Consider the following 13,529-nt stretch of genomic DNA (forward strand, 5'->3'; position numbering starts at 1 on the left):
ATGGTGATGTACGTAATTGAGGTTTGAGGTGCTATTATTGCACTAAAACCTGCCATAAAAGTGTAGAATAAATTAAGCTTTTGGTGCAAATCAGTAAATAACTTACTGATTATGCAGAATTGAAAATTACTTTTTATAGGCGACTATACAAAACATTACTTCCAACGAATAAGCAAAAGGAATTTTTCAGTTGTCTCGAATCCCCTATGTGAAACTTCAAAATTAATTGCTATTGCAACTCTCCTCAAGATTGAACGTTTCATAATAGTTGGTTTACAATATCCAAGGTTGGCGGGACCTCAGTCCAACCAAAATTTGTTATCTCACTGTCCTCAATAGAATTGGGAATTTCAGAATGTTTGTCAAGCTGTAGTAGGAATATAAAGGTTATCCCAGCTAGAGATATTGACAAATCCCCACAGCACAAAAGGTAGTAAGTAGTATACTGGTAAAAAATGATAAAAAAAAAACTATTATTTGGGAATAGCCCTTCCATGTAGCACTTTGTAATTTTATTATAAATCATGATGTTACACAAAAGTGAGTTGCGTTTGTCCGTATTCACAATGTGCTCCGGGCAATCACGTTCACCGCTTACCTACTCGGCTTCTCCTTATCTCATTTCGCATACGGCGTCTCAAACAGCTGACACTTAATTCATCAAAATGTTTGTTAAAGTATCGTACAAAAGTTCTTAGTTAAATTAAGACGTAGCAAAATTAAATTAGGAAAGCTAGAACAGAAGAAACTTGAGTGATTTTAATAACTGTGCGATATCAAGAGACTTGTATTTTCGCATCAATTACGAAATTTCTTATACAAATATTGAGAAGTGAATTTTAGGATTATCCACTATCTTGTTTAATTACTTATATGCCGGTTTGTTTCCTAAAATAGATAAGTTTTCCAAGTGAGATAGTCGGAACAATTAATTACGAAAAGGATACCAGGCCGAAATTCAAATTATCGGAATTTAATAATATAACTGTATCGAATCTTTTTCAGGCAATTCCTTATCAAAAGCGTATTGGTCTACATTGGTTTGTAGCTGGGATGAATTGGTAGGAAGGTCCGCAGCTAGCTGGCCCACGGTTGCCACCGCATTGTCCAGTAGCTTGCAAGAAATCATTTGGTCGGCAACCGAAAGCAGGACTGACAGGCTGACTAACGTCGCGGACGGGTCTACTAGGACTGTAAGAGAAATTATTACAGAAATTATCAAGTGCCCTTAGTTGTTTGCTAATTTGCATCTAAATAACTTACACCAAAGGATTTGCACACTTGAAATTATTTCCGTTTCGACCGCCAGTTTGGCAGGGATTTAGGAGAGATGTTGGAATTCTACTTGGCTGTTGGAATATCCCAAAAGTATTGGGTCCTTGTCTTCGTTTTCTTGATAAACGTTGTGCACGAAAAAACGTATTACTTTTGTTATTCTTTGTTTTTATGGGTTCGTTTGCGGCCCGATCAAAGACATCATCTAAAATTGCGTTCTCTTCCGGAGAAGAAAAGTATGGCGTTCTAGGGTCATCCATGTCAACACACTCTCCCTGAGAGCTAAAGATGTTGTAACCAAAAAGTTCAGAAGGTGAGCAAGGTCCTCGAGTGCCTAACGCATAGCAGTATCCATATTCATCGTCTTCGTCATCGTTACTTATTCTTGATTGTTTAACCGGGACCAATTGCAGGAGGAAGTCCTGATATCTATCAACTAGTTGACAAGTGTTGGGGGCACACTCTAATTTACCCGATGCACTAACGGATACAACCTGATTGGTTGGACACGGCCCTTAAAAAAATCATCAAAAGAAATTAATTAACAAATAATTTGGGAAAATTGGCGTTTACTGTACCTTGGGTAAATAAAGGAACGCAATCGTCATCCTCTGATGGGAATGGATATTGCCCAACAGGACAATCACAAATTGGATCTCCGTAAGCCGAGTAATAAAGACGCCTACCTCCTCGGCACTCTTTAGTATCGTAAATATCGTGACAAAGACCATCTCGACCGACGAACACTTTTTCTCTACCACAAAGGCGAGGAGTACATATTCCCTAAAAGTTTTGCACAAAAAATATTGGATAAAATAAAAGAACATTATTAATTATTTTAAAAAATCCCACCTCATAAGTATACGGGTCGACCGTAATCCAAAACAACACATTCTCGCAAGGGCCTTTCTTCAGAAGAGGATAACAGTATCCATCGCCTTTAAATCGGACAGAATAGTCTCCACAGCCATCATCAGGATAAGAAGAATTAGATGGTTTCCCATTTTGTGGAACTTTTGCACCATTAAACGGAGGATAACTCTCATAAGAATTGCCGGCCGTACTGGAGACATCACTAGGATAGGTTGGAGCGTTGTTTGCCGATACCAGTGCGACAGCAGTCGCAAATATTATTGCTGAAGCCAACATTTCCTTAAATTCTTCGTGTTCTGACAACAAAAACAGGTTTGTCTGGGTTTTCACCTCGACTCTTTGGAATGGCGAAACAAACCCTGTCTTTGTTTAATTAACTGCAATTCTTCTATAAAAAAAATGTATATTAGATTACGTCAAAATAATTTTGCCTTATTATTACTTAATCTGTTTTAATTAAGACGATTACTTATACCGTGCTTGATGAGTGAGGAGTAGCAAACCACTGGCGACTACTTCAAAATATCTGGGTGGAATTCGTTCTTGAGTTGCACAATTTCTAAGAACACACGATGGACCCGTCCACAGCCAAAGGGGATTTACGATAGACTAACCAGTCCACTCTTGCTCCTGCCTCTTTTTTCGTTCTCGCATGAAAGAGATGTTGGTTGTCACCCTTCAAAGGCAAAAAAAAAATTACTATAGTTCTACAATCGAAAAAGAGAAAGGCAAGCGGCATAAGCGTGCAGTGTAAACTGGTGTAAACCATCCGCGACAGGTTGGTAATTAAATAGGTAGAACAAAAAACGGCCGAGTCACGAACAAATCAGTGTACGGGATCACCTTGAAATGGGCATTAATCAGAGGAAAGAAATCAATCTCATACCAGAAAAGGAATAAACATTATGATTAAGAAGGTCATGAGACGGAAGGCCAACACCCACTCCCAGAATGCTTTGCAGTCACACCCAACTTTTTTGGGCGTTTCAACTTCCGATTGACCGACCTTCTGCGCGCGGCACCAAAAGACACGGAAGTCTGGCGTAATACTGCGTTGGAAACAAGCTCGAGTGTAGAGCAAATATTTTCTAAACGTGTTTGTTCCTTCTATGGTAGCCATACACTGTTAACACGGCACATTTTACTGTATCGTACTATCGTAGTGATGCTATCAAAAGTTTTGTTATATCACAGTCGTGTACATTTGGCTGAGTCATCTGTGCTAACTGGAGAGATTTTGGAGGTTATAACGACTAAAAGAGTATGGTAAATATTGTTTTTGGGTCTGATCGATTTCAAGCACAGTTGGAGCATGGAGCTATAAAAAAAGCCGAAAATGCGGGTTTATCTCCATTTCAATCGTAATGGCGGAATCGAGAATCTCAGATAGGTCAAGGTTTCTCACCGCTATGCAGGTTTTCCCGAAATCGACAACGCCCCTACCACTTGGCCTAGTCACAATCCATTCTTGTCCCTCAGAAACTGATTTCACCATAAAACATCAACGTTGTCTTTACAATTCGTCATTCTTTAGAAATCTATACAAGCGTTCTTTGTTCAGCGAATAAAGTAGGCTCCATTGTGAAAGTATAGATGCTGGCTACCTAAATGTAGTCTCTCCATAGATTGCTTAGTCATGAAGTTAGGTACCTATTACCGAGACGGTTACGGAGTTACCTTCAAACCAAATGATCGCTATTTAAATAATTACCGCGCTAGCCAGACTGTTGCGCAAGTTGCTACAAGCTACAAAATCTGAAACTCCAGAAAAAAAAATGAGGATTAGATTAACTGTAATATGTGTCAACACATTCATCGACAACAATAATATACAAACTTAAATAATCAATCCACAATATAATCACCAACCGTAACAGAATTGTGAATGGCTACACGGTCAGCTTTGGCCACAGCCACAAGAAGATCACTGTCACTTCCAGATTTGATGGACCAAGAATGAAGAGCAGTGGCAGTCGGGTAAGGAAGTCGGAATTTTTGAACGTATCCACTGGCCCCTTCGTAGTGGTAGACGGTAACGGCCTCGTGCTCAGCCAACAGAAGATAATCATCAGGCAAGTTACCGTGACTGAAAGTTGTGATGGCGCGGACGTCACACGCCGGAATAATGTGTTCCAACTTCATGGAACCGGTGTTTGTGCTAAATAAACGCACACCCGGACAACCAACAACACTTGCCAATACCTCGGGTGAGAATGTCATGATGAGGGCAATCATCGATTTGGAACCCAAGCGGAAGTTGTGCATCTTGTAATCGGAATTCCATTGCCCGTTAGAATTGGACATTTCTGCTGGCGTCTTCATGCGCTCGTACACTTGCACTCCGCCCAACGACGCCACTGCTGAATTTGTTTTACTGGCATTTCCGCTAGTCGACACCGATCGAAGATTATGGATAGCTTCGTCAGTTATGTCCACCACATCTGATCCAAAATCCTTAACCAAGTCCATGCGGAAAGGATCAGACGAAACGATGCGCCAAAGTTTTGTTCCAGTTGTAGAGAGACTCGCTGCAGAATCAGGTGGCAACGCAAGCCATTTCGACACGTTGCCCGTGTCCGGAGGAATGCCAGCTAGACTGTAGCTCGTTTCATTTGACTTGCGACTGTAGACCATTGAACCTCCGCGGGTCCCTATGAAGAGAAGTGAAGTGTCGTTCATCTGTAATTCGGAAAGCGCAGTGACTTGGTGCGGCAGACTGATGGTCTGACTGAGATCCAAGTGATCCATCTTGAAATACGCGTGTCGCAACGCATCATGCCATTGTAAGGCTGCATTATATACGTTTCTTTCCTCTACCTATCGTTCAACGTAAAATTAATGAAAATGAAAGGCATTGCGATTTTTGCACTGCAATACCTTTAGTATTCGCGGTTCGACGAAGCTAGTAATGCCAGTTAACTGGCCAACGTTGAAAGAATTGTCATTGATCTTGGCTTCAACTGGTAGCAAGAAATTTCCGCCATGAATCATAGCATTTCCTAAGGACCATACGGCATTGGTGTTGATAGGCGCATCAAGGTAGAGCGCTCGCGATGCCAAATCAGCCAAATCAATATCATTTGTCAGTCCAACATTCACAACGTTACCACTGATCGTAAGGTCACTGAATTGCGGAGCTCCTAGTAAATGAAAGTAGCAAGGAAATGTAGAATTATTCAATGAAAAAAGGTGGCGCCATAATTAAATTACCATAGACAGATCCAACATTCGCAAGCATCACAACTTCCTGTCCAAAGTCAGGTATTCCGTTCACTTTCTGAGTAACCGTGAGGTTTCCTGATAAATCGACTTGGCCTTGGAAGACTTTGTGCGATTCAATCTTTTCGTCCCCATCCACCTGTAAAGTACAAGCGGCTGTAAGAACATATTTCAAATAAACAATTATTTTTTGCTGTCACCATCCAAGTGTTTGCACATTCCGCCTTGAGGTCGAATCCATTAACTCGGGCTCCGTCTTCCAGTATGATGTCACCGAGCATGATTACTTTATCAACCACCATGGAGTCAGGTAGCTCTTGGTCAGTGTCTAGCGTAACAAAGCCAGAAGGAAAAGGTTGGTCGTTCAGCTTGGAAACTTTCACATTCCGGTTGACTGAGATTGTTTCAAAAACCATTGTTCCGTTCACAATATCACTGACGTCAAGCCGAATGGCATCTCTCGCCGTGCTAATTATATCCGGATACACTGAATCACTTGACAGACTGTGTGTAGACAGCCGAGCAGTTTCCAGCTGATCGAAATATTTCGGAGACGTGATGTTTGCATCGACATCGACAAGAACAACGTCTTCGATAAACTTCTTCACGTCGACACCATTCAGCTCTTCAACCGATAACGCGCCTTCAATCTAAAATACACATACAGTGATAAAATCAATTTGAAATGTACATATTTGAACCGCCCTCTACTAACCTTGACGGGACTGGTGAATGTAACAGTCCCCGTGAATATATTTGTATCATTGATTCGTGCCAGTGAGGAAACCAACTGCTCCCAATTCTCGCCCTGTAGTGATTTTATCTCTAGAGAGTCTACATCGATCTGTTGCTCGAAAATGATGTCACCGCGGTGGATGTTATGAGTCAGCGTTTGGGAGGAGAACAGCAGCGAGTTTGGCACCCCGTTGAGAGTAGTCGAGTCTCCAATCATTTTCATATCGCCAGCAATAACTTGATCTGCGAATTTAATAGGTGATTCGATCGTTTGGTCGGCGCTGATGTGCAAAAATGAGTCGAGTAAACGGCGGCCGTTCACCAGTTCGGCGTCCACATCTCCTTTCACTTGAACTGTTTTAAATTTCTTGACTCCTGTAACGCGGGGCTTCTGATTATGATGGACAACATCGTCCTTGAGTCGCTGAAGCGAGAAGCCGTTCACAGTTCCGCTTACACGAATTTGCTCCGATTCCAGATGCTCAAAAGACACGCTAGTGTTAAAAACTAATTTTTCACGTATGTCTCCAGCCACTTGACTTAGCCAGTGAAGATCGTAGTCGTTAATTTTATTCGATGAAGTCATGATGTCGCCTTTGACTTCCAACACATTTATATCGAATAAATCAGCTTTGATTGTCTGAGCAGTTGGGGAGTGCGCGTGTACGAAAGACGATTTCCACTTATCCACAGTGAGGCCATTCAGTGTTCGGAATGAAAGTGTATCTCCTGAAATATTGCCGACCGCCCAAGCGCCTCTAATCCATTGATCCGTGGAGACGGTAACTCTGCGGCGGTCGAAGAGGTCCAAATCTAATCCGTTGACATGGTTTGAAGCGTCCGTCATATTCAGATTGCCTCCAATGGTCAAAGAACTGAAATCTGGAGAGACTAGTTTTTGTGGCGCAGTGAAAGTTTGATCCACACCGTCGAGCACCATTAATTCCGTGGGAAATCCGTTGATAGATCCGTTGACTATGATTTCATCACTAACACTGACGTGGTAGAATTTCAAGCGGCATGTTACCGAATTGAAGTTATCGTCAAATTGCAATACACTTCCTAGCAGCTCATCCAAGTCATATTTGTTAAGACGGCCCTTAACATCCAGCGCAGAAAAGTCGACAAAACGTTGGAAATCGTAGCGGCCAGTAATAGTCTGATCAGTGCTGGATGTAAGCAACTCCTCCAGTAACTTCAACCCGTTTATGTAGCCGTCAACCTGCAGACTATTTATCTTCAATGAGGAAAATTTCTTGGGGCCAGTTATTACAACGTCGACGCCATTCTGCATGAAGAAAAATTATAATGAAAGCTATAAAATCTGATAAAATTTAATGAGAAAATATTTTTACTTACGGAATAAACAATGTCGTTCAGGAGGTCTTCAAGGCTTTCTCCGTTTACCTTTAAGTGTCCGGCAGCCAAAGAACCATCAATTGAGCATAAATTACGAATGGTGACGTTCTTATTTATTCCTTGCAGCTTTAAGATAGCAGGATGCACTCCGTGTTCCCTGACAGCTTTCCAGTCAACCCCATTGACATTTTCTACGGTTAAATCTCCAGTAGGAACTTCAAATCCATTTAACAAACGCAATGCTCCCTCAACAGTTTGATTTGTATCGAGTGTAAGGGCGTTATGAAGATGATGGTTGTTAACTGTTTTTTCAACATGAAGTACACGGGTGGTAACGTCCCCATGGAAAACTTTTTCTCCTGCAAAGCAGATTTGAAATAAATCTGCTATATAACCGTATTAAAGAATATACCAGTCATGACGATGTCGTCCAAACTTGTGTTTTTAGTTATGAAGTCATCAAAATTAATTCCGTTGATGATTTCAACTTGGAGAAACTTTTCAGCAGTAACACCCTATACAGAAATGAGCGGAATTATGAAATAAAATTTTTTTTGCGTTGCAAACCTAAACATACTTGTTTAAAAACGATGCTGCCTTCAATAAGCTGGTCAGCGTCTAATCTAATAGCGCTGGCATTCAAAGCCATTATATCGATGTCGTTAACCATGTCAGATTTTATCTCCAAATTTCCGTCTATCACCAAATGGTCGAAATGGACGTTATCCAGCTGAACGTCAAGTGTTTGATCGACGACGACATTAGGTAGCACATGCGAAGCATCAACTCCGTTCAGGTGTCCATCGACAGATAAATCGACAACGATCACATCATCACCGAAATTAATTGAGTCTATAATAATAAAAAAAAATGTTATTGTCTTTAATAACAGAACGAAGTGATAATATTTACCAAGGGTATCATTTGAAGTCAAAATTTCACTACTCAAATCGATTCCGTTAACAGTTCCACCAACGATTACGTCTCCGACAACGCTAACATTATTGTTGACGATGAGGTTACCAGTGATTTTAGGATGTTTGTCACTTTTCACAAGAACATCTTCAACTAAAATGCCGTTGATTTGTTTGGCGCTAAGGGCATCGGTTGTCAGTGTCCCCATTAACACAAGACTCTCTATCATTCGCTCGGAATCAAGCCGGACTACATCGGTGACCAAAGGGTCGAAAGGTAGTCCATTCAGTTTCTCAACAGACAATTTGGTTACTTCGAGTTGATTGATTAACATTGACCCGTCGACGATAAGGTGCCCAAAATCGATGTTATCTTGAGTAGCGTTTTGGATTGTACCTGTGAATCAAATAATAGTAAAATAAAAATGAATCAAATATTATGTTTAATCACTTTACCTTGTAAACGACCATCAATGTCGTCAAGCAGTCTTTCTAGTTCAGTCATCTTTTTCTGGATATCACCGACAATGACATCAAGTCCGGGGATCCAGGATTCCGGATTGAAATCAACTTCAGTTTGATTGATTTTCTCCAGTGTAACTTCCGGTACCTCAATCGTTCTCACCTTCCACGAGCCCTTCAGTTTGACATCACTATCATACAGTACTATTCCTTTGGAAAATTCGAGAAATTCGCGCGATTTGGCACCAGCCTTTTCAGCTGCAGAAGTAGTCGCGTCGATGCGACCTTGAACTCCGAGTAGTTGTCGGGCTACAGGATTTTCTATAGGCTCCAAGTGGACATCGACTGTAAAAATCCATCCTACTGATCCTTCAGAAATGACCAGTAGTAATTGCTGATCGAGAATGATTGACGTGAGTGAGCTGAAATCCAAATTGTCGATAGATGTGAGGCAGCCAATGTCTAGGAACCAAATATTAGTCTGTGATTTAATGTACATGACAGAAAAATTTAGTATTTTACCCGAAGGTTTTATTTTCTTAGGCGGTGAATCTATAGCGATTGGATCGGAGCAAGTCGATTGCATGGGTACGAATGTAAGTGACGAGGCATCTAGCAGCAAAATATTGACGAAAGCTTCAAATGACGTCACATTAAATCCGCTGATTAATAGAAAAGTATCGTCGCGGTAAGTTGGTGGCGATAAAGGCTTGATGACCGACACGCCTTGAAGAGGCAAAGTTTGTAATGCCTCGTAGAAACCATCGACGAACTGGAAGATTTTCATAGATTGAAATGTGGCAAACGCCAAGTAGTGAGTCGAACCTATCCGGAAACATTGAAAATCCTGCGGAAGAGGGATTTAAAAATAACTACCTGAATTCTTCTAAATAATACAATAGAAGACCACTTACCTTAACTCCTTCTGCCTCAATTATCTGGTGATGTTCTAGTTGAAGAGTGTCAAACAGATAAGTGTTGAGCCGTTTCTGATCAACGTCGTAATGAAACAGATGCCCTTGGCCATCAACGGTACATATCTGTATCGGAGAGTTGTCGGTGAATGAGGATGTCGTCACCAGGCTGTCGGATGGAAAACAGAATACATTACGTGATAAATAATTACAGGAAAATAAATACGATGTACTTACTCGAAGTGAATTTGGCCTTTATTCAAGGCCAACTTGAAGATTCCAGGTCTTATCTGATTATCTGTCTTTTTAGCTAACATGCAAAAAATATCTCCATTCACGTCAAACACTCGCAACCCTGAAAACTCGTTAATAAGCTGTTGGTTAACAGAGAGTTCCAGTGTGTCCTGTTATGATAGAAAATTTAGCATTTGTCGGAAAAAATCGTATTAATTCAAAACTCGCCTTGTGAACTTTGTAAACCTCTAGACTTTTTGGTGTTAATACCAACAGAAATAGAAGAATTTCGCCGCTTTCTGGGTCGAAGAGTTTGAAATGCTCAAGGGATATTGCATTATCAGACAATACTAAAAGTACAAACAATGATGACATATTGTTCCAACAAATACAATCCAGCACAAATTATATTTACTTTTATAGTCCATGAGTTGGAGAGCGTTAGAATTCAGACGATACAAGTTGAGGCGATCACCACAAGTTACTAACGTGTATCTCCGTTTCTCATATTGCACCGAATCGAGCAATACTTCATTTTCATTTTGGCTTGGACATTGCAGCGTGTTGGAAGAAACGATGTTCACAGAATCCACCACCAATTCTAACATTTTAAAATCACGAAATAAGATAACCACAAGATCTGCCACGCTTTCTGACTACTTACGATCTCGATGCTGATAAAGATCGGGAACGAATCCTGTCCAAACGTCTTGAACTGGAGCAGCTCGACGATGTCGTTCATGACGATCTAATGCCTGGAATACAGTGTCCTGAAGTTGCAGTTCAAATTCTGACCACAAATTCGCTACAGCCGACTCACTATCCTAATGATTGAAACATTTCCACAATAGGAATTAAGACTAAACATTCAACAAACGAATCAAAACCAAAAAAAATTAAATTCACCGGTATCTTGAATGCCAAACGACAAGGAACAATGAGCAGTGCCGAAATTATAACAATGGAGGCCATTCTCAGGAGAGACACATCCGTCACCGTCTACAGACAATCGCTTACAGACGAAGACATCTGATTCTGACCATCCAACATCCAAGGGGCAAATTTGAGAAACTAATTTTACAGATACATTTTCAATTTGTGAATTACTTCGCATTATTCTTTAACATGTAACAAAAAATACACGAATAAAAATAGTGTAATTGGTATCTAGATTAATGTTTATTTTTTATTTAAAAGATTGTGTGCTAATCAGACAATGTCTCCACGTGTTTCTCATGAGGCCTAACGTGGATCCACGTAGATAAAAGATACCATTGGCTGTAACTACGAAGGTTAGCCCTCAACGACTTTTTTTCCCCAGGTTGGCGTTACCTAAAAAGTTTTTTATAGCCGCTTTTAGTTGGTTTTGACAACCTAAATTTTGTCGTCCTACCCCCTACACGCTTTATTTGATATGCAAAGCCACCTCTAAGGCGCAATAAGGCGTTCTAGTCCTATCTAATAATGTTAGGACTTTGCCATTGATAAACTGTCAGTTCCAATCGCTGGTAGTGAGTGAAAGGTCGATATTGATAGCATCTAATCTTTTCGTCTCTGCTTTAAAGTCAAACATTTAGTTGGATCTGAACTAGTATTTAGCTTGTGCAAGTGTACTGTTTAGTTAGACATATTACAACTTTGCTGATTCACAGTACGAATATGGCACGAGAGTACGATTTGATCATTTTTGGTGCGACGGGATTCACTGGGCAGTATGTCGTTGAGGTAATTATTAATTCTTAATTAATTTAAAAAAATTCGTTGAGGTAATTATTAATTCTTTTTATTAATTCTTGCTAATCGTTAGGAAGTAGCTCGTGTTGCCGACGAAGAGAAACTCACTTGGGCAGTTGCTGGTCGTCATGTCGAAAAGTTAAAGCAAATTTTGGAAAAAGCTGAGAAAGTGACTGGTGAATTTTGATAAGCTATTTCACTGTCTGTATTTTTGCTTAATAAATTTTATTTTTACATTATTGCAGGCAAATCTCTCGCGAATGTTGGAGTCATCAAGGCAGATGTTAGTGATCCTAATTCACTTAGTGAGATGGCTAAGAAAGGGAAGATTGTTCTAAACTGTGTGGGGCCTTACAGGTATGTGAAGGACTAAACATATTTTTAATGTGTTACCATAATGCATCTCGAATGTCTAGATTTTATGGAGAAGCTGTAGTGAAAGCCTGTGTAGAAAATGGAACAAGTCATCTTGACATAAGTGGGGAGCCTCAAGTAAATTTAGACAAATAAAATAACTGACTTAATTTCCATTTAATTAACTTTTATTTTTATTATCTCCTTGATTTTAGTTTCTTGAAAGGATGCAGTTGGATTACAATTCTACTGCTCGTGATAACAATTGCTATGTAGTGGGTGCTTGTGGATTTGACAGTATCCCAGCTGATATGGGAACTGTTTTTCTAGAACAAGAATTTGATGGGCAAGTCAACTCTGTTGAAACATATTTGAATATCAAGGCCAAACATGTAAGCTTAATCACACAACCAAATATTTAGACGAGTCTTAAATGCGCTATTATTTATTAAACGCACCAGGGATTTCATCTTCACTACGGAACTTGGCAGAGTGCTATCTACGGGTTCGCTTGTGCCAACGAATTGAAACCGTTGCGCAAGAAGCTTTTCCCTCAGCGGTTGCCCGAGTGTCAACCAAAGCTAAAATCAAGGTGTGTAATTTAAATTCAAACAATACCTTTAAAAAAAAAAAAAATTAATGTTCTCTTCTGTAAACAAAAAGGGGTCCACTCCATCAAAACCCAATCGTCAAATCATGGTGTCTACCATTTCCTGGATCTGATCGCTCTGTTGTGATGCGATCTCAGCGGTACTTCTACGAAAAGGAGAAAAAGCGCCCAGTGCAAATGTCAGCGTACGTACAATGCCCTTCGTTAATTGCGGCTGTACTGATGATCTTAACGGCTACCGTGTTCGGTATTTTGGCGAGTTTCAAATTCGGACGCAGTTTGCTGGAAAAGGTACGTAATTGGTTTTAACAAAGGGGAATTTAACGATTGCATAACTTTCTGTTGTCTGAATGACTGAATAGTACCCAAAAGTGTTTTCATTCGGAGCATTTGACCACAAAGGTCCAACAAAAAAAGAAATGGAGGGAACGTCATTTGTTCTTACTTTAGCTGGAAAAGGATGGAGCGAGAAACTGGCAGAGCCGACGGATGTGAACAAGAATCGCCCCGAGAAAGAGCTGGTGGTTCAAGTGTCTGGACCTGAACTTGGTTACGTTGCCACACCAATATGCTTGGTACAAGCCGCTCTTGTACTTCTTCGCGAAGCTGATAAACTGCCCTCTGAGTACTTACGTCTAAATTTTCCTGTGTTGTGTAAATTTCAATTTTTTTTTGGTATTTTTACAGAGGGGGAGTGTATCCACCTGGAGCGGCATTTGGTAAAACTTCCCTGATTAAGCGTTTAACCAAATATGGAGTCAAATTCGAAACTGGCCTCAAAAGTTCTTTATAAGAAAATGAAAAACATTTGTTGCTGCACTTTTTCTTGTTGGAAAAATTATTCCT

The 13,529-nt window shown here is 40.3% G+C and overlaps 3 protein-coding genes across 6 annotated transcripts; 1 reads left to right on the forward strand and 2 right to left on the reverse strand.

The window, feature by feature from the left end:
- Positions 1–769: 769 nt before the first annotated feature.
- LOC124196366 lies at positions 770–3,115 on the reverse strand. Of its 4 annotated transcripts, none has more exons than XM_046591398.1 (5): positions 2,624–3,115; positions 2,128–2,533; positions 1,854–2,058; positions 1,264–1,789; positions 770–1,191 (listed from the first exon to the last, which is right to left on the reverse strand). In XM_046591398.1, exons 2-5 carry the CDS (start codon positions 2,422–2,424, stop codon positions 1,017–1,019), a joined length of 1,203 nt encoding a protein of 400 aa, XP_046447354.1. In that variant the 5' UTR covers positions 2,425–2,533; positions 2,624–3,115; the 3' UTR covers positions 770–1,016. The 4 variants fall into 4 exon arrangements, with proteins under 4 accessions (XP_046447354.1, XP_046447353.1, XP_046447355.1 ...); XM_046591397.1 differs by having other exon boundaries at positions 2,128–2,536; XM_046591399.1 differs by having other exon boundaries at positions 2,591–3,115.
- An 809-nt stretch (positions 3,116–3,924) lies between these two features.
- LOC124196363 lies at positions 3,925–11,241 on the reverse strand. The gene is made up of 17 exons (XM_046591392.1): positions 10,892–11,241; positions 10,650–10,809; positions 10,401–10,586; positions 10,214–10,335; positions 9,989–10,155; positions 9,752–9,920; positions 9,360–9,684; positions 8,832–9,299; positions 8,374–8,772; positions 8,039–8,313; positions 7,874–7,976; positions 7,462–7,820; positions 6,083–7,390; positions 5,568–6,017; positions 5,359–5,506; positions 5,026–5,288; positions 3,925–4,965 (listed from the first exon to the last, which is right to left on the reverse strand). Exons 1-17 carry the CDS (start codon positions 10,955–10,957, stop codon positions 3,994–3,996), a joined length of 5,940 nt encoding a protein of 1,979 aa, XP_046447348.1. The 5' UTR covers positions 10,958–11,241; the 3' UTR covers positions 3,925–3,993.
- A 40-nt stretch (positions 11,242–11,281) lies between these two features.
- On the forward strand, positions 11,282–13,511 carry LOC124196365 (saccharopine dehydrogenase-like oxidoreductase). The gene is made up of 9 exons (XM_046591395.1): positions 11,282–11,710; positions 11,793–11,895; positions 11,965–12,076; positions 12,136–12,211; positions 12,289–12,465; positions 12,535–12,665; positions 12,737–12,974; positions 13,046–13,308; positions 13,371–13,511. Exons 1-9 carry the CDS (start codon positions 11,645–11,647, stop codon positions 13,474–13,476), a joined length of 1,272 nt encoding a protein of 423 aa, XP_046447351.1. The 5' UTR covers positions 11,282–11,644; the 3' UTR covers positions 13,477–13,511.
- Positions 13,512–13,529: the final 18 nt, after the last annotated feature.

Source organism: Daphnia pulex, chromosome 6, assembly GCF_021134715.1.
Source record: "Daphnia pulex isolate KAP4 chromosome 6, ASM2113471v1".
Lineage (NCBI taxonomy): Eukaryota > Metazoa > Arthropoda > Branchiopoda > Diplostraca > Daphniidae > Daphnia > Daphnia pulex.